Below are 24,910 nucleotides of genomic sequence, written 5' to 3' on the forward strand. Positions count from 1 at the left end.
TAAGGGGTGTCCTTGTGCACTTTACAGGAATGTTCTGAGGTGTGCATCAGAACAGAAGGGAAGGGTGAAGTGCACATGCACACGCCTTCCACAGGTAACGGGCCTACCTTGATGGGGGGCTTCCGTGTGATGTGGGAGACCAGGAAGTTCATAGCAATATCCTCACAGTTGATGTACTCATCCACCATGTCTCGGATGGCCTGGGGCATCACATAAGAATACAGGTAGGCATAATACTGTCAGGGAAGAAAGGACCATAATACTGTTAGACGTTCTTTCACTTTCAGCAAAAATATGCATGACTCTAGGGGATGCTGGGACCCGTGTGGGAAGGTGCCCAGGAGGTAGGCACAGTGCGGACTCACTATTGGAATTTAGGGACTGAAGAGCAGGAATGATGAGCATTTTGCTATGCAGATCTTCACTGTGAGAATATCTCATGTATCAGTGCATCTTTACAGTCTACAAGAAAGTGCCAAATGGAAGGTAGTACCCTCTCAGAAGCTGGTTCAAAGGGTTGAGGACCTGGCAAAGGCATTCTGTGAGGGGCAGTAGAAATGACTTGCTCATCTCAGAACAGGGATTCTGTGGTGCTGGGAATGGAACCCAAGCCCATTGAACACTAGGGCAGTGCCCACCACCTCCAGAACAGGGATTCTTCAGAGCCCACGTGAAGACTTCAAAAGGGAAAGTATATGCCGGCATCGCTCAGAAGAAATGGGATACAGGGCTGGGGTAATGACTCAGTGGCTAAAAGCGCTGGCTTTGCAAAGCTAAGAACTCGAGTTTGGCGGCCCAGAACCCACATAAATGCCAGATGGGTGTGGTAGCCCACCTGTAATTACAGCCTGGGAAGGTGGAGGCAGAGGACCTCCAGAGCAAGCTGGCTACCAAGACCAGACATATTGCAAGCTCTGGGGTTCACTGAGACCCTGCCTCAATGAAGAAGGTAGAAGATGATCAGGGATGACCCCGACATCAACCTTGAGCCTGCACAGAGACATGCAAACAAATCCTAGATGCATAGCGCACGCACACACATCTGGAAGAAAATAAGAAATTTAAATTTCTTAAAAATAAATGTAGTGTGAGCCTGTGTGGCATTTTAAATGTCCTTATAACCACAATCTTAAAACTCGAAAACAGCCAGGCGGTGGTGGCACACGCCTTTAATCCCAGCACTCGGGAGGCAGAGGCAGGTAGATCTCTGTGAGTTCAAGGCCAGCCTGGTCTACAAAGCGAGTTCCAGGAAAGGCGCAAAGCTACACAGGGAAACCCTGCCTCAAAAAAAAAAACAAAAACAAAAACAAACACACAAAAAAACTCGAAAACAACTGGATTGTCACTTAGCAGCAGAGCACTGTGCACACTCCAGCTTAGCTTTGATCCTGAGTGGCCCCGCAAAAGAAAAAGCCAGTGGTGGCGCATGCCTTTAGTTTCAGCACATGGGAGGCAGAGGCGGGCAGATCTCCGAATTCGGGTTGAGGCCACCCTGGTCTACATAGTGAGTTCCAGGACAGCCAAGGCTATGTAAAGAGACCCTGTGTCCAAAAAAAAAAAAAAGAGAGAAAGAAAAAGGAAAGTAGAATACCTTCATTACCCCCCATTATCCAAAACGACTGCATTTCAACGAGTAAACATAAAAATCTAAGGTATTGTATAATTTCTCTCATGCAGGTTTTCAGACTTTGGTGTTCTTTATATGTCCCACACACTGCAGCTCTGACCAGACACCCATTGAAATCCCAGAAGCCACAAGAGGCCAATGGATATGTTGCAGATCAGAAGATAACAGAGAGCCAACAGTGCAGGAGAGGCGTGATGGCCGAAGGGACCGGCGCTGCAGGTCCTGAGCGAGTCGACACCCTAATGTGAAAACACCTCTGGGCAGAAGTGGCAGAGCCCTGGACAGAGGCCCACAGTGAACCTTGTACACTGGCAATCAGTCTGGGCCAGAAGAGTGCCAGGCTCCGGCCTGACTGAGCCACATCTGGGGTGGCCATGCTGGAAGGAGATTTGCATATCCAACAGGTCTTTTGGTCTAGTGCCCTCAGCTGTCCACAGTGAGAGCCAATGATCTACGGGCAGTCCTCGTGGTCCGCGGGCAGTCCTGGTCCTGACTTTCAGTTACTGTATGCATGGTTTGGTTTTGTTGTCTTAAGGAGATGGGGTCTCACTGTACAACCTAGCCTAGCCTCCTACTTCGCTACAGACCACTGGGATTCCGGGCGTGGGCCACCATGCTGGGCTTGCTTCTCTAAGCACATCACTCAGTTTCCTCAAAGGCAGGAATCGCTGGCCCCTGGCCCAGAAGGGTCACAGGAGCAGAAAGGCCGGTGTGAAGGCAGCATCCACTCTCACACAAGCTCACCCCTGCTAAGCGCCGAGCTCCGAACCCAGCACCTGCTCACCTTGTGAAAGAAGGCAGCGCCTGTCAGCACCATGGACAGCTCACAGGAGTAGTTGGAGTTGTAGAGCCAGGACTGGTGAGGGATGTCCCACGCATGGTACCGGCCGGGGAAACCCACAATTCGATCACGCGCCTCTCTCCACACCCTTGAAAACACACACACTTAAAGTAAGAGCTCGTATCTGGCCTGCTTTGACCCTTAGACTTTTGCATTTTTCCTTTTATTTCAGTTTCTTCTTCTTTTTTTCCTTCCTTTTTAAAAAACATCAGACAAGCATATCAAATTAAAAACTACACAGTGTCACCGGGTGGTGGTGGCACACGCCTTTAATCCCAGCACTGGGGAGACAGAGGCAGGAGGATCTCTGTGAGTTCAAGGCCAGCCTGGTCTCCAAAGCGAGTTCCAAGAAAGGCGCAAAGCTACACAATGAAACCCTGTCTCGAAAAACCAAACCAAAAAAAAAAAAAACAAAAAAAAACTACACAGTGTCATCAATAATATCTGTTTATCAACCCACAAGTGTCTCTCCAGTGTCTAGAGGGAAGGGCAAGTGGCAGGACATGCAGAAGGTGACAATCTGCTAAGAAGTGGGAGACACCAATTCCTGTTTAATTCTTTAAAGGTTTGTTTTTAATGAACATGACACCTTGGTTCCACAGAACATGTACGTAATTTCTCTACCCTGAGTTTCTTTCTGTTCTTCCTGCTCCAGAAGGCACATGGGAGAAGCACTCAGATACCACAGGCAATCACTGTGGTGAGAAGAACCCACTTTCTAAACTGAGCAGGGCCTAGGGAGAAACCACTGTGTAAAGCTATCCACAGACATCAAATGGGGGCATCTGTTAAATGCAAAAAAAAGAGAGAGAGACAGAGAGAGAACTGAGCCCAGCTTTAAAAAAATCTGAAAGAAACGTATGTGTGCATGTGTGTGTTCATGATGTACATGTCGAGATCAGAGAGCAGCTTTGTGGAATTGGTTCTACCTTTACGTGGGGTCCCGGATCAAATTCAGGTCACTAGGCTTAGCAGGCAAGCACCTTTACCTGCTGCTGAGCCATCCTGCTGGCCCAGGAGAAACTTTGATGTCATCCCCAAACCTCTGGCTAGGTCAAAACCATCAGTTGGCAGTTGCGCTGGCTGAAATTGGAGCTGGCAGCCACTAAAAGGCCTCAGGGATTGCAGCGCCTGAGAACTCCTGAGCAGCTTCAGGGCATTTCACTCCCTGAAACAGAGTTGCGATGTAACAACTTCCACCACACAACAGGGCCTTACAAGGGTCCCTCTTTCAAACGACGGCAGTTTTTACTGTGGCAGAATACCGTCTTCATCTTTCTGAAGGGTCTACTCTCCAGTGGCATTAGAGACACACCAGCTGTGACACTGTCACCAACACCGGCCTCCAGGGCTGCCAACCCTCCTGCAACGGAAATCTAAGCTGCTGCTTGTCTTCCTCGGCCTGGCCCACACTGCCTTACTGTGCCTACGAACAGGACTTCCAGCTGCCGCCCTGTGTGAGGGAAGCACACAGCAGCGCTCTGCTGTTTACACTTCTGATGGTTACCAGTGAGTCTGCTTCCAACACAAAAGCTCCACACAAAGGGAGCAGCAGAGGGAAGGGACAGGGAGGCACAGAAGCTGGGCCTGGTCCACGCCCAACAGGGAGCCGACAACTACAGTATAAAGACCTCAACAACTTCAACAACAAATATGGGCAAAGGAAGAATGCTCAATAAACGCATGAAAAACTGTTCAGCACCCTTCGTTACCAGGAAAATGCAATCGGAATTACCTTGAGAGTTCTCGTCACCCAGTAAGAATGGCTGTCACCAAGGAAACAAACAAATTCTAGGAAGGAGGTGTGGACACACAGGGCTGACACACAGGCAGGGGTCCAGCCACTTGGAAAATCGGCGTGGAGGCCCCCACGGAGATAAAGTACAACCTCTACCAAAAAGAATCCAAGTCAGCTTCCTACAGAGACACGTTTACTGTGGTATTCCACAGTGGCCCGGGTGCCCATCCATTCATAAGTCGATAAAAACAGGGTGGCACACAGACACAGGTCCAAAGAATGAAATCATGGCCCTTTCAGGAACATGGATGGAGCTGAAGGTCACCGTGTGATGTGAAACAAGCTGGACTCAGGCAGACAAATGTTTTCTAGCATGTGCAGAAGCTAAGGAGGAAAGGCCATGAAATTAGAAGTAAACGGGGAAAAGGAGAAGGACGTGAAAAGGACGAGTACGCAAATTACAACCTATGGAGGCACAGAGATGTCACAATCAAGTCCACAGCCTCACACAACTGATATAAGCTAAAAAAACCTAAACAGGGCACACTGGGTCTTCCACGCTGTGTGTCCCCCTGCCCTGCCTACAGATGTTGGTTGGGATCTACCCCTAGAGACAATGTACCAGTTCAGTTCTTCAAGGCTAAACCCCACATTCAAAATGACTGCTAGGGGGTACGCTGAAAGGAACCCCCCACTTTCTCACCGTTCAGAAAAGGTCAAAAAGCCGCAGGTGACAAAGGAGGCGGCCACCTTCAGCCTCTGTGAGTTCAAACTCCTCAGAGCTGGGACTCCTTATCTCAGTCATCCTTGGGAGGGAACCTCGGAGTGACTGAAGCTCTCTTAACACCTCATGGTGGCATCCACAGCTCCCAGCCCGTCAGCCTGTCATGCCACCACCAACACCTGCAGTGGCAAAGACCATTTCTGGAGCTCATCTAGGCTTTTCTCCTTTCCTGACAGGGAGAACAACAGCTGTTGATGACCATGGACAACAGCCCAGGCAGCAGGACGTTCCTTTTTCAATCTCAGCCAGCAAACAGACTTGCTTCAGTAATCCACCACAGATGGGGAGGGGGAGGGGGGAGGCAGACTGTCTGTCAGAAGTAAAGATGCTATTTCTGTCACCTGTCACTTCTGTGGCCTCAGAAGCAAAAGGAAGCCTATGATCCAGGTGGGTCGGAGTACAGAGGAACGCCAAGACAGTGGACTCCTGTGCTGCTCACAGTGAACTGGCCAAGATAAACTACCTTTTCCCCAGTTTATATGGACTAAAACTGACAAAATACAGTAAAAATGGTTTTGCAAATGCTACTAAAACAGAAAGTGAACAGATAAATTAGAATTCATCAACATTTAAAACGTTGTGCTTCAAAGAACGCCACAAGGAAATGCAAGGACTCTCCCTGAGGGGGAGTCTCTGCTCACCTCTCTGTGACATGCAACACGTACACACTTGTATCTAGAATAAAGAACTCTGATAACTCAGCAATAGAGATAGATAATCTGTGGTGGCCATTCTTGGTGGCCGATATGATTACATCTGGAATTAACCAAAATCCACAATGGAGGGGCACATCTGTGAGGGATTTTTGCTTAATATGAAGCGGGAAGATCTGAATCTTAAAGACACACCTTTAATCCGGATCTTTTGAGCAGGGAACCCCACCTCTAACCCAGACCACACCTTCTGCAGGCTGCCTATATAAGGACCTGGAAGAAGGAAGCTTTGCTCCGTGCGTGCTGGCTCTCTCCTCGCTAGCAAGTCCATTCCTTCACTGGCATTAGAGCCTACTTCTTTGGGATTCCAGTGTCTACTGAATCGTGACTGAACTACTGGATTCTTGGACCTTCTGTTGATAGGTAGCCATTGTTGAACTAGCTGGACCACAGTCTGTAAGTCATTCTAATAAATCCCCTTTCTATACATACAGGAATTCATTCTATAAAGTATGTTTCTCTGGAGAATGCTGACAAAAATTGGCAAAATATCTGAATAGTCTGAATCAACATTTCTCCAATAAAGGCATGCAAATGGTCAACTAATTCATAAACACTTGAAAAGATGCCTATAGCACAAATCTTAAAAGGTCTTATTAATAATAAAAAAAAAAACTCAGGAGGTACTGGGAATTCTGAAGATCAGAGAAGCAGAACAAGCCACAGCCAACCTTGCCAATTCCTCAGCTGATCTTGTTTCTTCAAACTGGAAGCCTCTGAGTCCTCATCCGAATGGATCTCAGCTGAACTGCTGCTAAAAGCCTAAAAGCTTAAAAACCCTAGTTCCTGGTGTCCACACCTTATATACCTTTTTGCTTCCTGCCATCACTTCCTGGGATTAAAAAGGTGTGTGTCACCATGCCTGGCTGTTTCCAGTGTGGCTTTGAACTCACAGACACACACACACACACACACACACACACACACACACACACACACCCCTGATGTGCACACACACAAATCTATCTTGAACTACACTACTTCACAGCCACTTAGGGCAGCCATAAAATAAAAAAGTACGCATAAGCATTGACAAGGATATAGGTAAATAAAGTGGCGTGCTCACTAACTGCTGGATGTAAAATGGTGCAGCTACTTTGAAAAGCCATTTAGCAGGTCCTCAAAACATCTACGCTCTGGCCCAGTCACCCCACAGCTAGCTATGTACCCCAGAAATGTTCCTGTCCAGACATGCACATGAACGGGGGCACAGTATAGCACTGTGCTTCACTGCCAAGCAGTAGAGACCCAAATGTCCATTAGTACAATTAAGAAAGACAACCCAGGCCTGGTGGTATGCACCCTTAATCCCTGCACTCAGGAGGCAGAGGCAAGCTAATCTCTGAGTTCAAGACCAACCAGGTCTACATTGCATGTTTCAGGCCAACCAGAGCTACATAGTGAGGAGCCCTCCCCCACACCGGCTTTTTTAAATGATTTATGTGCATTAATTAGTGTTTTGCCTGCATGTATGTCTGAGAGTGTCAGATCCCCTGGAACTGGAGCTAGAGACAGTTGTGAGCTGCCGTGTGGGTGCAGGGACTTGAACCCAAGTCCTAACCATTGAGCCATCTCTCCAGCCAGCCCCGAGATCCTGTCTTTAAATACATAAAAGAGGAAAGAAAATGTGGCACACCCACACAAAGGGAATGAAGCGCTGCTGCATGCTAAGAGACAGATGGCCCTAGAAAAATAAGGCAGAGTGGAGAAGCCAGCCACAGGAGGCCACTTATGTCCACAATAGGAAACTCCTCAGAGTCGTGATGTTTAGTGATTGCTTAGGACTTACCGGCCTGGAAGATGACAGAGGGTGGTCGATGCATACTGTTTCTTTTGGTGATAATGTTTTTCTAAAATGGACTGTGGTAACTGTATAAAAATCTACCCAACGCTATACCTGGATGTGTGAATGGGACTGTACATAAATTATGTTCAATAAATGTCACTGAAAACTTAATTTCAAGCAAATGTTCACCCTTGGGTGTCACCACTGAGGCAAGTCTAAAGCAGCACTCCAACTAATCCATTAATTCACATACATTGTTCTCTGGGATGGAACAGGAATTAATGATATATTTTCCACAGTGACCCTTGGGTGCCACAGGAAATGCTCACTCCTTAAAAGGGTTCGAAATGCTCAGTGAGGTGTTTTACTGACCTGAGCCCACACACCAGTGATAGCCCACTCAGAACCCCCAATCCACTTCATTCCTTAGAGGCAGTGTGCCTCACGAGACCACCTGAGCCCCCAGAGCAGCTGCACGATGAATCTGAGAGAGCACCCCAGCACAACAGGGAGGGAGAGTTAAAGAGGCCTGCAAATTATCAGACACCTGCCACTGCTTAGCTTTGCTGGCTGGTCTCTCAACTGCCGCCTAGAGGTCACGTATACAAACTACAACTTCCACCGCCGCTGGGCCCCAAGGCTGCCGGCTCCCTCCGTTCATTCATTCGATGAGACACAGCCCTGGGTTGTGTATGTGACTGCTCTGACCTCATAAGGGGACTCATCCCTGGATGGATTTATAATGTGATGGCTTTATTGGGAGATGGCGGGGTCCTAGTTGGAAGGGCAAGCTTACTGGGGGTATGTCTCTGGGGGAACCCTGCCCTGGGCTCTTCCCATAGTCATCCGTGCTCTGCTTCCTGCCGTGACAGAGAACCTCCTCGGCACACGCTCTCCTTGCTATGCGGCTGTGTCTGTGTGTGTGGGGCCGAGCACCCACGGAAGGAGCCGAGCACCCACGGAAGGAGCCGAGCACCCACGGAAGGAGCCGAGCACCCACGGAAGGAGCCGAGCACCCACGGAAGGAGCCGAGCACCCACTGACAGGATGCTTCAAACCCCGAGTCCCATCAGTGTCCCCTGCGCCGCTTCTGTCAGATACGTCGTCAGAGCAGAAATGAACCGGGGTTCTCAGGCAGTCCCCAGCACACGGCATGCACTTAACAGATGGTAGTGTCGTCACCACCACCGCTCCACCTCCTTCTCCTGCCCCCTTTTCCTGCCGGACCCTTGCTCTCCACCCCACTTACATCTTGGGGACCAATACTCTGGCACTGTTCTGTTCCTCAAAAAACACTCCTTTGTTCCTCCACCCTTCCTTTAACACAAACATCTATTCTCAGCAAAGAAGGTCATGTCTAAGGACGACAGACCTGCAGGTCGGAGAGAGGCAGGGAACCCCGGCCCAGCTAATACAGACTCCCATCTCCCTGGCCCCAGAAGAAGAGCCTCCTGGGATCAGAGGAGCCCCAGAGAGGATCAGTAAGAGTCAGGCAAACCACTGAGACCTGGGACCAACCCCACCCTACGATGCCCTGACAGCCTCCTAGGGTTTCTCCTCTGCTGTTCAATTGGTTTTTTATCACTTTCACACTCAAGTGTTTGAAAATCTGTCCCTCACCGAAACCCAAACATGATTTCATCATGGCGGAGGTGAGCATCGTCATCAATAGACAGTATGGCCTCTGTCTCGATCTCATTCCAGGGCAAGAATCGATTGTTCAAACTGTTTTTCTCAGTGCGGACAACCTGAAATGAGAGAGAGAAAAACACGAGACATCAATGCTACATTAAAGAATTCTCAAAGTGACTTTAGTCCAAATCTTACTAACAAACTGGCCTGGTGGCCGGCTACTTGCTTGTGACATTAGCACGTGCCTCTCAATGAAGCTGCCTCCCACTGAAGAGGATCTCACACTCACTGTCAGTCATTCATGACTTTCTCATGAAACACACACTGAGGATTATTTTAGACCAAGTCTAGATTAAACATGTTTCCCAAGAGAACACAAAGTGGCGACACACACTAAGCCCAGGTCCACGCTCAAACCCACCTAAGTGCTCACAAACTTTAAAACGACCCTGAGAAACACTTTTGAGTTTACCTCATTTCTGGGGACACACACACACACACACACACACACACACACACACACACACAGTTTTAAAGCCTTTGGGAAATAAACCTTTTGAGAAAAGTGTTATCAGTTCACCTCTGTGGAGTCCACCCACAATGTTGACATCTACAGGGACCACCATGCATACAAAGCCTTTCCTTTCTTCGCTAGGTATGTATGCACAGGGTTGATTTGTTTTGATGATCAGGGAGGCATCTGTGCCGGATCTTCCGAGGAAGAGTAATTTTGGTAGAAGGATAGAGAGATGTTTTCAGCCAGGCCTTGGCTGACATCACGGGTATGTAGACTTCCAGACCTGGGATACACTTGATAAGTGGTATCAGGAGGAGGTTATCCTCAGTGCAGGGTAGAAGGTGGTGGAAGTGAGATGACCATTCTGGCTATCTGAAGCCCCGTGTGATCCTCTTTGCTTTCTTAGAGTAAAATGATGCTTCCTCATTAGTTGGACTAATAGCTAAGGAACCTGCAGTTTGAATGAGATGTCCCCACAGGTCTGATTCCCGGTTGGCGGTTGTCTGAGAAGTTTGGGAGGTGTGTTTGGCTAGAGGAAGTGTGTCACTGGCATGTATTTTAAGTGTTTAGACTTGATGGGTATGGTGGTGCACGCCTTCAATCCCAGCACTTGGGAGGCAGGGGCAGGCGGATCTGAGTTCAAGGCCAGCCTGGCCTACAAAATGAGTTCCAGGACAGCCAAGGGTGTTACAGAGAAATCGTGTCTTGAGAAACCACATTACAAAAAGTTTAGACTTGAGCCATTTTTTTTTTTTTTTTTTTTTTGGTTTTTGTTTTTTGGTTTTTTTTGGTTTTTTGAGGCAGGGTTTCTCTGTGTAGCTTTGCGCCTTTCCTGGAACTCACTTGGTAGACCAGGCTGGCCTCGAACTCACAGAGATCCGCCTGGCTCTGCCTCCCGAGTGCTGGGATTAAAGGCGTGCGCCACCACCGCCCGGCCGACTTGAGCCATTTTGAGTTCACTCTGCTTCCTGCTTGTGGACCAGTCTGTGATCGCTCGGCCTCTCCCCGGCTGCCATGCCTGCTCCTGTCTTGCTTCCCTGCCATGACAGACTCTTGTTCCTCTGGAACCACAAAGCCCAAGTAAACCCTTCATTCTGTAAGCTGCCTTGGCCATACTGTTTATCACAGCAACAGAAAAGGAAGTACTGCAAACAAAGGCAATTGTCAAAGTACCAACAGGGACATCACTGGGACTTGCTCCCAGCCATGCCAAAGGTGGACTGTTGACCTGAGGGGAGGGGTGAAGGGAGTTCTGTGTGGACACTGCTGTCAGTTCTGGAGAGGACGCTGCTTTGCACATCTGCATATCTGGGAGATGGTCTTTGAGTCGGGAGCAGCTGACAACCCAGCTCTTCACTTTCCCAGTCTCTTCTTGTCTACTAAACTGCTGCTTACTTTGCAAATGTCTTCCAACCAAAGCCACTGTGGAAAATGTATCATTAATTCCTGTTGCATCACAGAAAATGACGTCAATCACAAATGTACATGAACTGACAGATTAGCTGGAGGCTGCTTTAGACAGGCCCCAGCAACACAAAGAAGGATCCTAACTACACTATTCCAGATGTCAGAGCCCAGCAACAGACTCGGAAATCCGCCTTGCCCTGAGCATATTTAATCATTTAAAAAACAACAACAACAAAGCAGCCCGGTTTGTAGCCAGGGATCTCCTAAGCTCAGGTTCAGCGGTAACAGAACAAAGAGGCCAGGCTCTGGGTCAGGAAACAGACGGCTATTCAACAGGCAGAGACTGTCAAACTGGGTTACAGAAAAGCAAAGAGAGACCGAACTACACTCAGGGAGGGAGAACACAACACTCGCCTAGACTAGGACATCCTGGATTGGGTCCTCAGTCACATCAACGGGGACACACACAGCCAGGAGGGAACCCACCACTGCCTTACATTTCAGCAGCCTTTGTTCCCCAGGGAGCGGGAAGGTGGCCAGAAGTGGCAGGTCCCAAACGCAAGTTTAGTGATGTAAAATCCTATCCACGTTAAGATGTTATCAGGTAAGATCACGTGACCACCTGAGAGGATGGAACAGGATGACTGTTCACTCAAACTAACCCATCCTTCATTCACTTTTCTAACGTACCTTGCATCCACTCACAGCACTGTAGTTCAGCCAGTCCTGCAGAATACAGCCCCTCCTCAGTCCCAAAAGATATACACACAGAAATTTGATTCTTCAAGCTGCTCTTTAGGACTATCAGTTCTCTGAATTAATCTCCAGCAGGATTATCTACACAGCCTGAGCACTTGGTAGGACGCCAAGCCTAGCTGCCAGGACACTGCCTGGGCTATTGGAAATAGACAACCAAGCCACGAGCCACAGATGCACTTCCCCAGAGCCCCAGGAGATGGCGCTGCACGGGTGCAAAGAAAGCTATGGAGCCTATCTGAAAGCAGAGCAATCCAGTCGACCTCTGATGGTGTGAACCTGGGGATCCCTCTGTTGAATCACTACAACACCGTGTTGTCTGCAGAAGCTGGGGTCAATTACCCGGCAAACAGCCAATCTGACTCCAAAAACAAGAACAAGGGAAACTGAGGTGCGGAGGGTGGTCTGGAGCCCAGAGCGCAGACAGAAGGATTCATCTGTAAACCGCAGTTCACAGGGGGCTCCTTGTTCTCCCTTCCCCACCCCACCTGAGACAGGGTCTCTCTACATTGTCCTGGAACTCACCATGTGGACCAGGCTGGCCTCAAACTCGCCGAGCTTGACCTGCCTCACCTCCCAAATGCTGGGATTAGAGGTGTGTGCTATCAACACCTAGCTCCCTCCTGTTCCTTAAAAGACCTGAGCCGGGCAGACCACAAAGCTGGGACTGCAACAGTAAACAAGATCTAACCCGGATTCACAAGCAGCCTTGTGCATAAAAGTTCACGAAGTCCATCCCTGGGATGTCGGTCAAGAAGAAAGGGGGAAGTTCTGACTCAGAAGCTGAAGGGGGAGGTTTCACCTTTAACATGGGAGGCGGGAGCGGGAGGAATGTAGATTCAAGGCTACCTAGCAAGTCCGAGGCCAGCCAGCAGGCCACGTGAGACCCTGCCTCAAAACCCAACCGATTCTGGCTCCAGAGCCACAGTGCTTCCTCACCAGACCGCTGCTCAGCAACTCCCCACTGTCTGCCTGGGCAACCAAACCCTGACAGAAAGACCCAGTCGTTCCTCAGGCCATGTGCATACAGATGAGCACTGGCCTCTAGCAAATGTAAAACAGGCAACTAGAAGAACTTAGGAACATTCCCACTTCTGTTGATGTTTGGTTTCAATTACAACAGTAATCCTCCACCCCGACACCCCCCCCCCCAAAAAAAACAAACCTGGCTGTTTCCTCATGTTGTGCCAGGAAGGTGTGTTCCAGACTTTGTGTTTACACCTGGGTAACTCCGAAGACTACCTAAGTTAACGCTTTAATCACGAGGCTGGCACTGAGCAGGAGCCCTAGCACATAGATAGTGCCAGCACAGCAACGCCCCGCACAGAAATGCCTGGCCCAGAAACGCCCGGCCTGTGTCATACAAATGTGTGGATAACTAAGTGGGTAAGGGCGAACGGGAACAAGCCAGCCCTGCCGTTTCCAGAATATGGAATAAGATTTGTCAAATTTACAGATCGAACACTCAACATAATAAATAATACTAAAGAACGATAATGAGGTTAATTAGGAGACCCCTGAGTATTTGTTCTGTTTAATTTTTTTCTTCTCACTATGTTGTTCAGGCAGGCCTTGAACTCAACATGTAGTCCAGTCTGGCCCTCAACTTGTAGTCCCACGGCCCCCACCTCCCAACACTGCCACCACATTTGACTTCTAATCTTGCTTTCCAAAGCAAAGAAAAAACAAACAAACAAACAAACAACAACCCTACTGACCTACATCAGTCGGTAGCAAGTTGGAGCAAGTCTCGGTAACATCTGCCTGTTTCACACGGCGCACTCCCAGGTCATCTGATAGCATCCCTCACAGAAGTCTCGACTCCTCCATCACCTCTCTTCTCAACCCAGAGCAGTGGGCCAAGCCGGCACTCCCACTCCGAGCCTTACCCTGGCACCGCACTTGACAGCTGTCTTTACGTCATTAAGCTTACACTGGCTCAGCCCAGCCTAACGGCCTCCAGCCATGTCGCATGCACAGCGCATTTCTGCAGCCAGCCTCATCTCAGCCATCATACAGAGGAGAGGCGGGAAGAGCAGCTGCTTCCTCTGACTTACAGCAAACTCCATCGTGTCTCTAACAGGTGAGCACCAACATCAAAGACCTGGAGGCCATGGGGGCACTGGCCTGCTCACTCACTCACATGGGAACAAATGGGAGGAGCCAAGAGGAAGAAAAGCAGGGGTGGGAGTGAAGAGTAACCGTGAACCAGTTTTCATTCATCACTTTAACTGAGGCTAATGCGGCACAAAAAACCAGCACGTTTCACCTTATGAGACGAGTCTGTTTGAACTTTTAAGAGCCGTGCCGACGAGCCCTAGTGAAACAGCACAAATTAGAGGGTTGGCCTCCAGGGAGATGATGCACACAAAGACCACACACAGCACCGAGAAAACGCTGAGCAGTTAGCGAGCTGGGCTTGGTGTGCATCTCTAGCCCAGTATGCAGAAGACGGGGGCAGGAGGAACACAAACTCAGGACCAGCCTGGGTTACAAGTGGCAAGTTCCAGCCCTAACAGGAAGCCTCCGCTTTCCAATACCAGGAATACCACTCAGAGTCACTGCATCCTGAGACTAGCTTGCTGCATGCTTTACACATAGCTGTTTTACAGTTTCAACTTTAGGCATTATATATTTATACTGTTTACTCATAAGCAATCTTATGCCTTTCCAGATTTGGGCTTGGTACAAAAGAAAGGCTGTGCATTAAATTACAGCTGGAAATCCTAACACCTTCTTCTACTTTGAGAAGCATTATCAACAGAGCCCTCGATGGCCCTGACACCTGCCTGCCTCCATCATGAGGGTCAGCCATTCCAACTGCTGCTCTAAATACCTGCCTCCCTCAAGCAGGAAAAGCACAGTCAAAATATTCAGCCAACTAGACTGAAATTCTCTAACTTGAAACTCTTCCTTTTTAAAATAACTAGGAAAGACTGCATGCTACTACAGACAGTGTGTTCGAAAGGCCCATTTGGAGAGTTTCTGGCACTTCTAGCTAGATATCATATTACTGCAATGGGCTGCCCAGAAATCACAGGGGACCAACTCATTTCCCACCAGATTAAAGCAAAGATTAGTTCTGGCAAGTTCTCCGCTGGATTTCAGTCACCGCTTACTGGAAGTAGGAAGCCGTGTGAGGAAATGTGTCTCACAAAAACAGCACACTTTAGAACAACTCAACAACCCCGTCTCAGCCACTGCTCGACTGCTGTAAAAAGACACCATGACCAAAACAACTGTTATCAGAGAGAGCGTTGAACTGGGAACTGCTTAAAGTTGCCCAGGGTTAAAGCCATTAGCGTCGTGGTGGGGAGCATGGTGGCATGCAGGCAGGCATGGTGCTGGAGAAGGAGCTGAGAGTTACATCCTGATCCACAGGCGGAGAACAAGACACTGGGCCGGGTGTGGGCTTTGAAACCTCCAAGTCCAACCCCGAGACACAACTCCTCCAAAAAGGCTTCACTCCTAAATCTTTCCCAAACAGTTCATCAACTGGGGACTGAGCATGCAAATGTATAAACCTACGGGGACGTTCTCCTTCACAGCGCCACAGCCTGTCACTAAAAAGACCAAGGGAAAATGCAAACTTTACTTGGGGAAGTCGCTCAGAGAAACCTCCCCATTTACAGAACATCCCCTTGGTTTTTTAACCACATCATGCCACTGCTGCTCTGAAAACACCGCAAAGGTGGCCGGGCATGCTGCGCACGCCTTTAATCCCAGCACTTGGAGGCAGAGGCAGGTGGATCTTTGTGAGTTCAAGGCCAGCCTGGGCTACAGAGTGAGTTCCAGAACAGCCAGAGCAAACTATAGTGAGACATGTCAGGAAAAAAAAAGAAAGAAAAGAAAACCTTCTAAAAGGATGATTTTTCCAATAACAAACTTTTAAAAATTGGACTAGATCCAGACCCCTTTCTAGACAAATCATCCCCAAAAAACTCTGAATTTTCTCAAGCAAGCATCTAGTAATGCACAGCCCACCAGACCTTTGTCCTCCTTTGTTCCTTTCTCTAGAGTAATCACGGTGCAGCCAAGTGCTTGGTGGTCTTAGGACAAAAGAAATGGAGTGCGTCTCTCTCCCAGATGGCTAAGTGTAGTACTGTAGGCAGACATGCAGAGTCCTGAGAAACCACACTCTCTCCTACACACTAATGTGTCCCCTGGACCCGGGACTCAGACACAGGAAAGCATTAGTACAACTGGCAAAATACTCTAGAAAAGAAGGTTCCAAGTCTTCAACTCTCAAATATCAAAAACCCCAATGCCAGCCTTCCAGAAGCTTCCACTGTACCCTGGGAGACGACCTGTGTCATTCCCCAGTCCTTTTAGGGGCACTGAAATGGAAGGTTCTGGACTGGACCACGCTTGAGCACAGTTCCTGTTACTCCTCGGTCCTGGCGAGAGCTGGAGAAGGGAGATGGAGAGAGACTAAACACAGTGCCTAGCGGGCCCTGAGAGCTTCCTCTGACTCCTCTCATCAACATGGAAGATGCCCGAAGGGTAACGGAGGGAGGGAGGGAGCTTTGTGAACCTGCATGGCTCCAGCATCAGTTTCTAGTGTGAGGCACCAGGGAGTCTTAGGACATGCTGGGCAGTAATGGAACCAGCAACGCCTGAAAGGCAGCAAGCAGAACCTTCACAGGGAAAGGAACCTGTAAGGGTTTATAAATAAATAGATAAATGCGCTCAATCCCCAGCACCAGGAGCAAGCGTGTGTGTGTGTGTGTGTGTGTGTGTGTGTGTGTGTGTGTGTGTGTGTACATGTATATTCACCTCTGCTACTAGTGAGGGAGCGAAACTGATAAAAGCTAGAAAAGGCACCTAAGAGGGTGATACTAGTCCGCGCAGTAAAACGTACTGCCCATTTCTATTACCATGATGGGGACACCAATGTCTGGCCACAAAAGGTCCTCCGAGGGCAGCTTGGGGGAGTTCCACACCACCACTACCTTGTTCAGGTAGGGGAGGCCGTTGAGCCTCTCCAGGGAGTTCATGAGCACTTCCTCCCGCTCATAGGTCAGCATCACAACTGTGAACTGCTCCCTCGGGACATTGCCTCCAAGGGCTGCCTGGAACTCCTTGCCAGAGCCCCCAGCCCCGCCACCGATGGGCCGAAATCCGGTCCCCGAGCCCAGGAATTTGGCCTCAGAGGGCAGCACAGGGTCAAAGGGCGTGTGGGGGAAAAGATGGAAAGGCCCGGGTGCCGAGTTCCAGCTACGGTAACGGTCCGTGACGGTCAGAGTCAAGTTCCGGAGGTATTTAGGTGAGGCATAGGGCGGTTCTGTCTCCACCGGCCCCAGGTCCAGGTCCCCATTGTCAGCCATGTTGGGGTCAGTTCCTGCTGCTTTTCCTGACCGATGGGGGATCTCAGCTGCTACCTCTTCCCGGATGGGAGCAGCTGGGATCTGGATGCGCGTCCTAATCACGGCCAGCACGGTATTAAAAATACTGTCAGCAGTGGAGAAGTAGGTCTCCCAGAGAAAGCGGCCTTGCCGCCTCATGGCCAACAGATCACTGTCCGAAAGGCTGCGCAACAGGAAGTGAACCTCCGTAACTCGCGGCTTGGGCACCACCAGGGCGGCCTCGTTCCACTCCAGCATGTCATGGTACGGGAGCTGCACCTGCTCCCCCAGAACAACCGGCACGGCTCCCACTTCCAGGGCTTCGAAGAGCCGTGTTGCACACCCAGATGAAATGACCAAGTGCGGGTCCCCGGGGGTGATGATGAGGGCGAAGGTGGAGAGTTTCAGTAACTCTAGGCGGTCCTCCCGCTCCCCACAGAGCGCCCACTCGGTGGGCAGGCTGGCCTTCGGCTGGTTTTTGCAGGTAAATTCCACCAGCACCTGATCTAGCTTGCTGTCCTGGACAGCCTTCAGGGTGGCAATGATCCGGTCATCATAGTCAGCGGGCGGGTCGCCCTCCATCTCTTCCTCAAAGGAACGGGCCTCCTGAAGGCTAGACCTCAGGGACTCAATCTTCTCCCCCTGGAAAGTGAAGAGATATTTCCGCTTAACTGGCACCTGCGGTGGGATCTCCATGAAGTTGGGTTCCGACATGGCATGGACAAGCGGCGACACTACCAAATCGAAGCCAGGCCTGTACTGGGCAGCATAGAACGTGGACTGGGCCACCATGGCCCGGCCTGTACTGACGTTGTACAGCAAATTCTGTGTGTCCGACTTCCGGGACAGGTTGATGATGACGTGGTTGTGCCCATCCGTCCTCCAGTGCGGCAGAGAATACAGCTGCTTCTCGAGGTCGGCGGGCCGCAGCAGGGCAGGCTCCTGCATTTCCCCCACCAACACCACATACAGGCAGGCAATGGCTGCGTTTTCTGTCACGTAGACATTGGCTCTCACCGTAGCCTGAAAAGCCTGCTTGACCAAAGGGTCCAGGTAGCTCCCAAAGGCCAACTGGTCACTGTCATAGACATAGACAGGGAAGCCAGAGGTCAGGGGACAGCGGGAGTAATCAAAGCAGTTGTGTAGCCGGCAGCCCCGAGTGACCTTGGGGGGCGGGAGGCCAGCATCATCCTTCTCGGGGAGCAGTCGGATGGGCAGGGACAGTTTGGGCTGGTTCTGGGCCATCAGCTCCTTGTAGGAGTGCTCCGTCTGGCTGATGACGTTCTTGAGCTGCAGCAGGTCCTGCTTGGCATTCTCTATGCTCTTCTTACAGGCTTCAATCTTGAGGTTCAGCTTGGCGATTTCACTGTTCAGCTCTTGCCGCTTGGCTTCCAGCTGTAGCAGCTCTTCGCTCACGGACTCACGGATCCGACAAAGATCTAGAACGTGTTTGACCTCACAGAGCTCGTTGCCAGCCCGAGGCCCAAAGATGCGCTTGCCGGCTTCATCTGCCTCATCTAGAGTGGTGAGGTAATAGTGAGCGATGAGGGGGAAGAAGACCAGGATGATGAAGAGGGTAAAACTCAGCCACGTCAGCCGGATGCGGTTGGACCAGCGCAGCATACAGGTCTGACCACCATTCCCCGCTCCCCCATTCCGCAGCATGGTATAGCCTGTCATGAGTTCTCCGTGGCTCTTGCCCACTCTGATCACGTTGGATCACTCGCCATAACCATGAGTCTGTTTGCCAAAACTCAACCTCTTTCTCACTCACAAGTTCCCGGAAGAGTCAGTGTGCTCCCTGCACAAGGCACCAGATAAAATGGAAATTTCATTTTCCTCAGCCGTGACTCAGAAGGCCTCGAACCCTAGTCAGGCAGAGCCGAAGTATTGGCTGTTGTCATCAAATAGAAAAAGGTACCACGTGGCTGATGGGATGAGAAGGAAGAGATCCATGGTGTTTGAAATCCAGGGAAAAGGCCCCGGGCTCGGAGGGACCGTTTTAACTGCCATAGCGTCTGTTCCTTGGCTTTGCTGCCCAGCCAGTACGCATAGCTTCTATTCAAGTTAGGCAGTGACGGGTAAAAAGAGCTGGCAGTTGGAAATGCCAGCCCTGTCCTCCACGCCACTACCAACCATCAGGCCTGCAAAGGAAGGAGAATCTTGTCAGTCTTGAGAAGATTATATTCGAAGCTCCATTCCCATCCCACAGGCCAGGCCCTGCACAGTGGTTACTACCTGAGACCTGGGCACCTCGGGAGATGAGGGGAAGCAACGTCCATCTAACCTTGGTCCTCGCCTGACATGAAAGTCTCCTTGTGAACTGCTCAACACAAACAGCCCTGAGCAGCTCAATTTGTTAAATTTAGACTTGAAAAGCGTTGAGGGCTCTTTGAACTTCACCAGGAATAGATAAAAGGTATTCCCCAGTTTGTTCTATTTACCTCCCATTAGCAGACATCAGGCACTCCTTAAAATAGAAACAGTGACTTGGCCTTTCAGAGAGAACAGTATACTTAGAAATGAGAGGCATCGTCCTTCACCCTTCAGGGATGGACCTGCTGTCGGCCCTCATGGTCAGTGACCTAATCTTGCAAAATGGAGATGAGTGCATGCAGAGAAGAAGGCATTATCGTGCTATGACATGAAGTAGAGACTCTGCACTCTGACCCAGCACCCCAGCCCCCTCACCAGCTCTACAAGCCCAACATATAGGAGCTGCCTACCTACCTTCCCTTCAAACTGGCATACCCAGAAGTCAAGTCATACTGCTCTGTGCCAAGGGAGGGTGTATGTAGGTAGCACTCGGGCTGAGGCAGGAGCATCTTGAGTTCAAGGCCAGCTTGGGCTACACAGTGAGACCCTGCTTCACAAAAGAAAACAAAAGTATATGTGGCTACAATGCACTCTTGACACATCGGACATGTGTCAAGAAGAACTGCCTAGCATGTGTAATAACCCTTGACCTCATCAAACTCTGCAGCGTCTAAGAGACAGTCTAAGGCATACACAGCTGCAGAGCATCTGTCTATCTTGTCAAATCTGTGAATTCAATGCCCGGAAGGGGGATGGGAAGAGTCCACCACAGCAGGAGCACATCTGCAAGGCAGTGCACTGTCTCACAGAGGCTCAGCCACCCCAGCCCCCATCTCTGCTCCAGATGTGCAGCTGTTAAAGTCTGATAAGGTCTTTTCTACTCTTAGGTTAAGACAAAACGTTGAAGACAGTTTTACGGAGAACAATTGATCAGGATGACAGAGCAAAACAAAAATCTACCCTTGAAATACTCAACTTGGAAATTTTAAACTTGATACCCAGGGGCTGAAACAATGGCTCAGCAGCTAAGAGTGCCTCCAGCTGTGGCAGAGGATCCAGGCTTGGTTTGCAGCACTCACATGGGGTGGCTCCCAACCGCCTACGACTCCAGCTCCCAGGCATGCAAAGCCTCTGGCCTCCACAGGCACCCACACTTGTGTGCACAAATCCGCACACAAAACACCTAATTTAAAAATAAAGAAAAATCTTTAGGGCCGGGTGGTAGCACACACCTTTAATACTAGCATTCATGAGGCAGAGGCAGGCAGATCTCTCTGACCTTGAAACTATCCTGGTCCATATAGTGAGTTTTAGGCCAGATAGGGCTATATCGTGAGACCCTGTCTCAAAAAATAAAAATGAAAACAAATCTTCAAACTCAGATAAATAACATCAAGTCAAACATCCCACATCAAGACCTGCATTTCTTGTTTGTTTTGAAGACAGAGATTCACTATGTTGCCCTGGCTGTCCTAGAACTCGCTCTGTAGACCAGGCTGGCCTCAGACTCACAGAGATCCACCTGCCTCTGCTTCCTGAGTGATGGGATTAAAGGCGTGTACCACTATGCCCGACTCATGATCCCAACTTCCAAAGCACCCACATTATCCTTGTACTTAAATGTTTGTGCTCCTGTTGTAATGCTGAGTAAATAAGAACAGAACAGAGAAGACAAGACAGAATCCAGGCCCTGCAGCCAATGCCTTCCCTGCTCACCTTACTCGGTTCTTCCTTTCTCTGCTTTATGTAGTAGCATTATGCTTCAATACACGATTCTTGAAATAGTTGACAGCAGAGCTTGCTCTCCTGATTTAAAGAGAAAATAGAAAGTGACTGTTAAGGACTTTCTTTAGTCTTTCTGAAAGGGCTTCCCTTGCAGATTCAGCGGTCACAGAGCAGACTACCAGGCAGAGCTCTTCGGAGTGCGCAGGTACTACCCGACAAACACCAAGACAATGGGGAATTTTTTCACAGGCGAACTACTTGGGCAGTTGTTGCTTGCTGACGTGCTGGAGAGTGTAAAGCAGACTGCTATAAAAGGTGGGCAGTACACAAGGACTTTCAGAGGCTTGCACTGAGCTCTTTGTAGGTGAGATGATGATTACTCCTAGAATAGAGTTCAGGACAAACAGGAGGCAGGTGATGAGCATCTGAAGGCATAAATGAACCAGCAGCAGCATGATCCAGGTGTGCTGACACACCTGCCGTCCCACACAGAATAAGCAAAGTCGGGAGAACCTCGGGTTCCATGCATCTGGACAACAGTACTCCCAGTGCGCCCAACACACAAGCAGAGTTGACAATGGAAACAAATGTTGGAATGGAAACCAACACTGATTCTAAAGAATTTCATCCACTAAGTTCTGTCTCATCCACCAGCATGAGCCAAACGAGCAATCAATGGCCAATGGCGTGGACTCTGCTTCCTAAACAATCGACTTACAGTTTTCTAGCTAAAAAGGAGAGAAACACTTGAACTTTCTTCTGTTACTCTCTCATCCAGAAGTAAATGCCAGCACAGTGATCTCCAGCGGTTCTCAGTGCAGATACACCGTGCATCTTCCTTATCCTCGCCCACCAGGGCCCTAGCGCCTGCCGACTTCCCCACCCCTGCCTGCCCCGCCCCACCCTACACTGCAAACTCGTCACTTTCTCCCCCTTAGGGATGCTGTGTGGCCTCTCACTGCACTGCCCCCAATACGCAGTTTAGCCATCACCCCACCTCCACACCCCTGCCCCCCACCCCCACCACTCCACCCACCCCCGCTCATTCAAACTGAGCTACACTGCCCCCTTTCGGATCAGCCACACCACGTTCTGTACTACCTGACCACCCCATCCCTGCTGGTCTCTGAAATATGCTGCTTCTCCTGGTTAACTCTCATGCCTCAGGCCCACTCTCTTGGTGTTCTTACTTTAGAGTGCCTTTCTTAGCCCCTGACACTTTCCGGCATTAAACTACTGACTTTCTCTTTGTCTTCTTTCTCCTTCCTCCTCTCCCCTTCTCCTTTCCCCTGCCTTCCCTCCTCCTTTCCTTTCCTTCCCCCCCCCCTTCTTCTTTCCCACCTCCCACACTGAACCCTACTCCCTGAGAGCAGGACCCTAGTCTGCTCAGGCCCTGCCATGTCACCACTGTGTCCACTGTGAGTTAATGAATGAACTGTGTCACTGATCGCTTCCTCGGTCCCTTTCCCTAACTTCTATGGAAGGACATTTTTAGTATCCCGCCCACATCTTTGACTCATGTTCTTTTTCTGTCTTGGGGACATCCAGTCTTCCTCCTACCTCATGCTTGAAAGTATTTTGGAAGGCTCTCAGCATCATCTGTTAATGAATCCATCTGCTTCCATGATGTCAAGCATCACCTATGCCCAGGCCTTCCTAGAAGCTACACCTTCAACACCTGCCTTGCCGCTCTGTACCCTGCCTCTGCTGAGGTCATCAGTCACTTCCAGGACTTCATTTTCCAAGTATCTTTTAGTTCCGCCAGCCAGAAACAATGTGCTATATTCAGGAAAGACAGAGACCTCTGGGCAGCCAGCCCTGGATGGAACCCCACAGTTAGATGCCCATTTAACATCGGAGAGACAGTTTTCCCAACAGAAAAGCGACAGTGCCTTTGGTAGAAGTATTACAAAACCCAGAGACAGCCTGTAAACACCACCCTTCTGAGTTTGCCACATAAAAGGTTACAGACTGGCTACAAGCCTCAGTTACTTTTCAGTCGCCAGCTCCTATGTCTACAGCTGGTCTCCTGCCAATCTTGCCATTTTTATTGCGATCATAACACATCTGCAACAGCGATTTGCAATCCTTTTTACACTTTCCCCCTTTTAATTATTATTCTGCCTTCACCCTAGTTCTGGCCCACAACAACCACAGCCTACCAACTTATCCTGTGTATTAACGAATTCGGTATTTTAAAATCTCACTTGGCGTGCTGTAGCTTGAATGTCCCTGGCCCACCCTTCAATTCTCCAGTCTACTGATGACTGCAGCCCATGCACTGATTTCAGAAACGGGTTTTTTTTTTTAAGGCCCGTGTCATTCTCTTATTTAGTATATTTGTAAGAATGAAACTATTAACCTGGAATGACGGCAGGTGCCTGCTACTTGGGAGGCAGGGGAAGGAGGGCCACTTAGGAGTTCAAGACCAACATGGACAATGTATGCAGACTCTCATCTAAAGATAAAAGTAGCTGGGCGCACGCGCACGCCTTTAATCCCAGCACTGGGGAGGCAGAGCCAGGAGGATCTCTGTGAGTTTGAGGCTAGCCTGGTCTACAGAGTGAGATCCAGGACAGGCACCAAAGCTACACAGAGAAACCCTGTCTCGAAATACCAAAAAATAAAAAATAAAAGTAATTAAAATTTTAGTTGATAATCCCAACTAAACCACCTGTAGTCTTAATTTCCACCATGAAGGCAACACAGCCAAAGGGCATTTGCCAAAGCCAGCACTATGTTTTTTGAATGTTCAACCTCAGAAACTAGGAGCGAGATCACGCCATTCAAAACTCCAGGAGGACCAGCAAGGACCTCATGAAGCCCTGCCCCTCAGAAAAATGGCGCTGTGAAGCGGCCCATGCTCTGGTGGCTGGCCCTACCCCATGCACAAGGGGACAGCACTGACTGGGCTCTGGGATGAAGAGAAGACATGAAGCTGGAAGGATGTAGGGGCTGGTAAGGTCAAACACACTGTATTTACGTGTGAAATTCCCAGTGAACAAAAAACTGTGAGCTAACTAAACCTCTATTTTCTACACTACTCAACCGCAAGTACTCTGGGGCAATGGCAGCAAAGAGACTGATACGGTATTGTGAGTGACCTAGAGATGGTTTAAAGCTTATAGCACAGGGGTTCTCAACCTGTGGAGTGCGACCCCTTTGGGAGTCAAATGACCCTTTCACAGGGGTCACCTAAGACCATCGGAAACCACAGGTATTTATAATACGTTCATAACAGTAGCAAAACTACAGTTATAAAATAGCAAATGAAAATCATTTCACGGTGAGGTCACCAGAGCACGAGGAACTGTATTAAAGGGTCTTGGCATCAGGAGGTTGAGAACCACTGATATAACAGGATGTGCCAGTATATGCAAACACTATACCATTTTATATAAGGAACTACAGAATCTAACACAGTCCCCCTCTCACTAAGACCAACCGTATTCTATCTGTCTTCCTTCGTGGTGACCCTTAAAATGTGGAGCAGCAGCATCTTGCCCTAAGCAAGCTGAAGCTTCCTCCACTCAGCACTGCCTGTGTTAACCTGCATCAGGCATCGGGCGGCCGGACCACTTCAGTTCCAGCCTCACAGTCCTCAACAGAGCTCACGATGGTTTGGGTTCGCTCACATCCTTCCCAGTCTCCGTGCTCATCAGATTCCGGTCCTCTCCGGGCTTCACCTTCCTTCCGGTTGTTGCTTTCTTCCTGACACACCCT

At 49.5% G+C, this 24,910-nt stretch overlaps 1 protein-coding gene across 9 annotated transcripts in view; it reads right to left on the reverse strand.

The window, feature by feature from the left end:
• Extl3 (exostosin like glycosyltransferase 3) overlaps nucleotides 1-24,910 on the reverse strand; it is a 91,932-nt gene that overhangs the window by 5,035 nt on the left and 61,987 nt on the right. For 4 of the 9 annotated variants that reach the window (XM_016007222.3, XM_076545190.1, XM_006988787.4 and 1 more), the window contains 5 exons: nucleotides 21,179-21,268; nucleotides 16,679-19,290; nucleotides 9,110-9,237; nucleotides 2,412-2,556; nucleotides 108-236 (listed from right to left, as the gene is read on the reverse strand). In XM_016007222.3, the coding sequence (XP_015862708.1) occupies nucleotides 108-236; nucleotides 2,412-2,556; nucleotides 9,110-9,237; nucleotides 16,679-18,826 (2,550 nt within the window). In that variant the 5' untranslated portion in view covers nucleotides 18,827-19,290; nucleotides 21,179-21,268. Of the gene's footprint in view, nucleotides 1-107; nucleotides 237-2,411; nucleotides 2,557-9,109; nucleotides 9,238-16,678; nucleotides 19,291-20,541; nucleotides 20,646-21,178; nucleotides 21,269-21,905; nucleotides 21,931-24,910 lie in introns of those variants that run through there. The other 5 variants (XM_042285046.2, XM_076545191.1, XM_042285047.2 and 2 more) reach the window with 5 other exon arrangements.

This window comes from Peromyscus maniculatus, chromosome 9 (assembly GCF_049852395.1).
Source record: "Peromyscus maniculatus bairdii isolate BWxNUB_F1_BW_parent chromosome 9, HU_Pman_BW_mat_3.1, whole genome shotgun sequence".
Classification (NCBI taxonomy): Eukaryota; Metazoa; Chordata; class Mammalia; order Rodentia; family Cricetidae; genus Peromyscus; species Peromyscus maniculatus.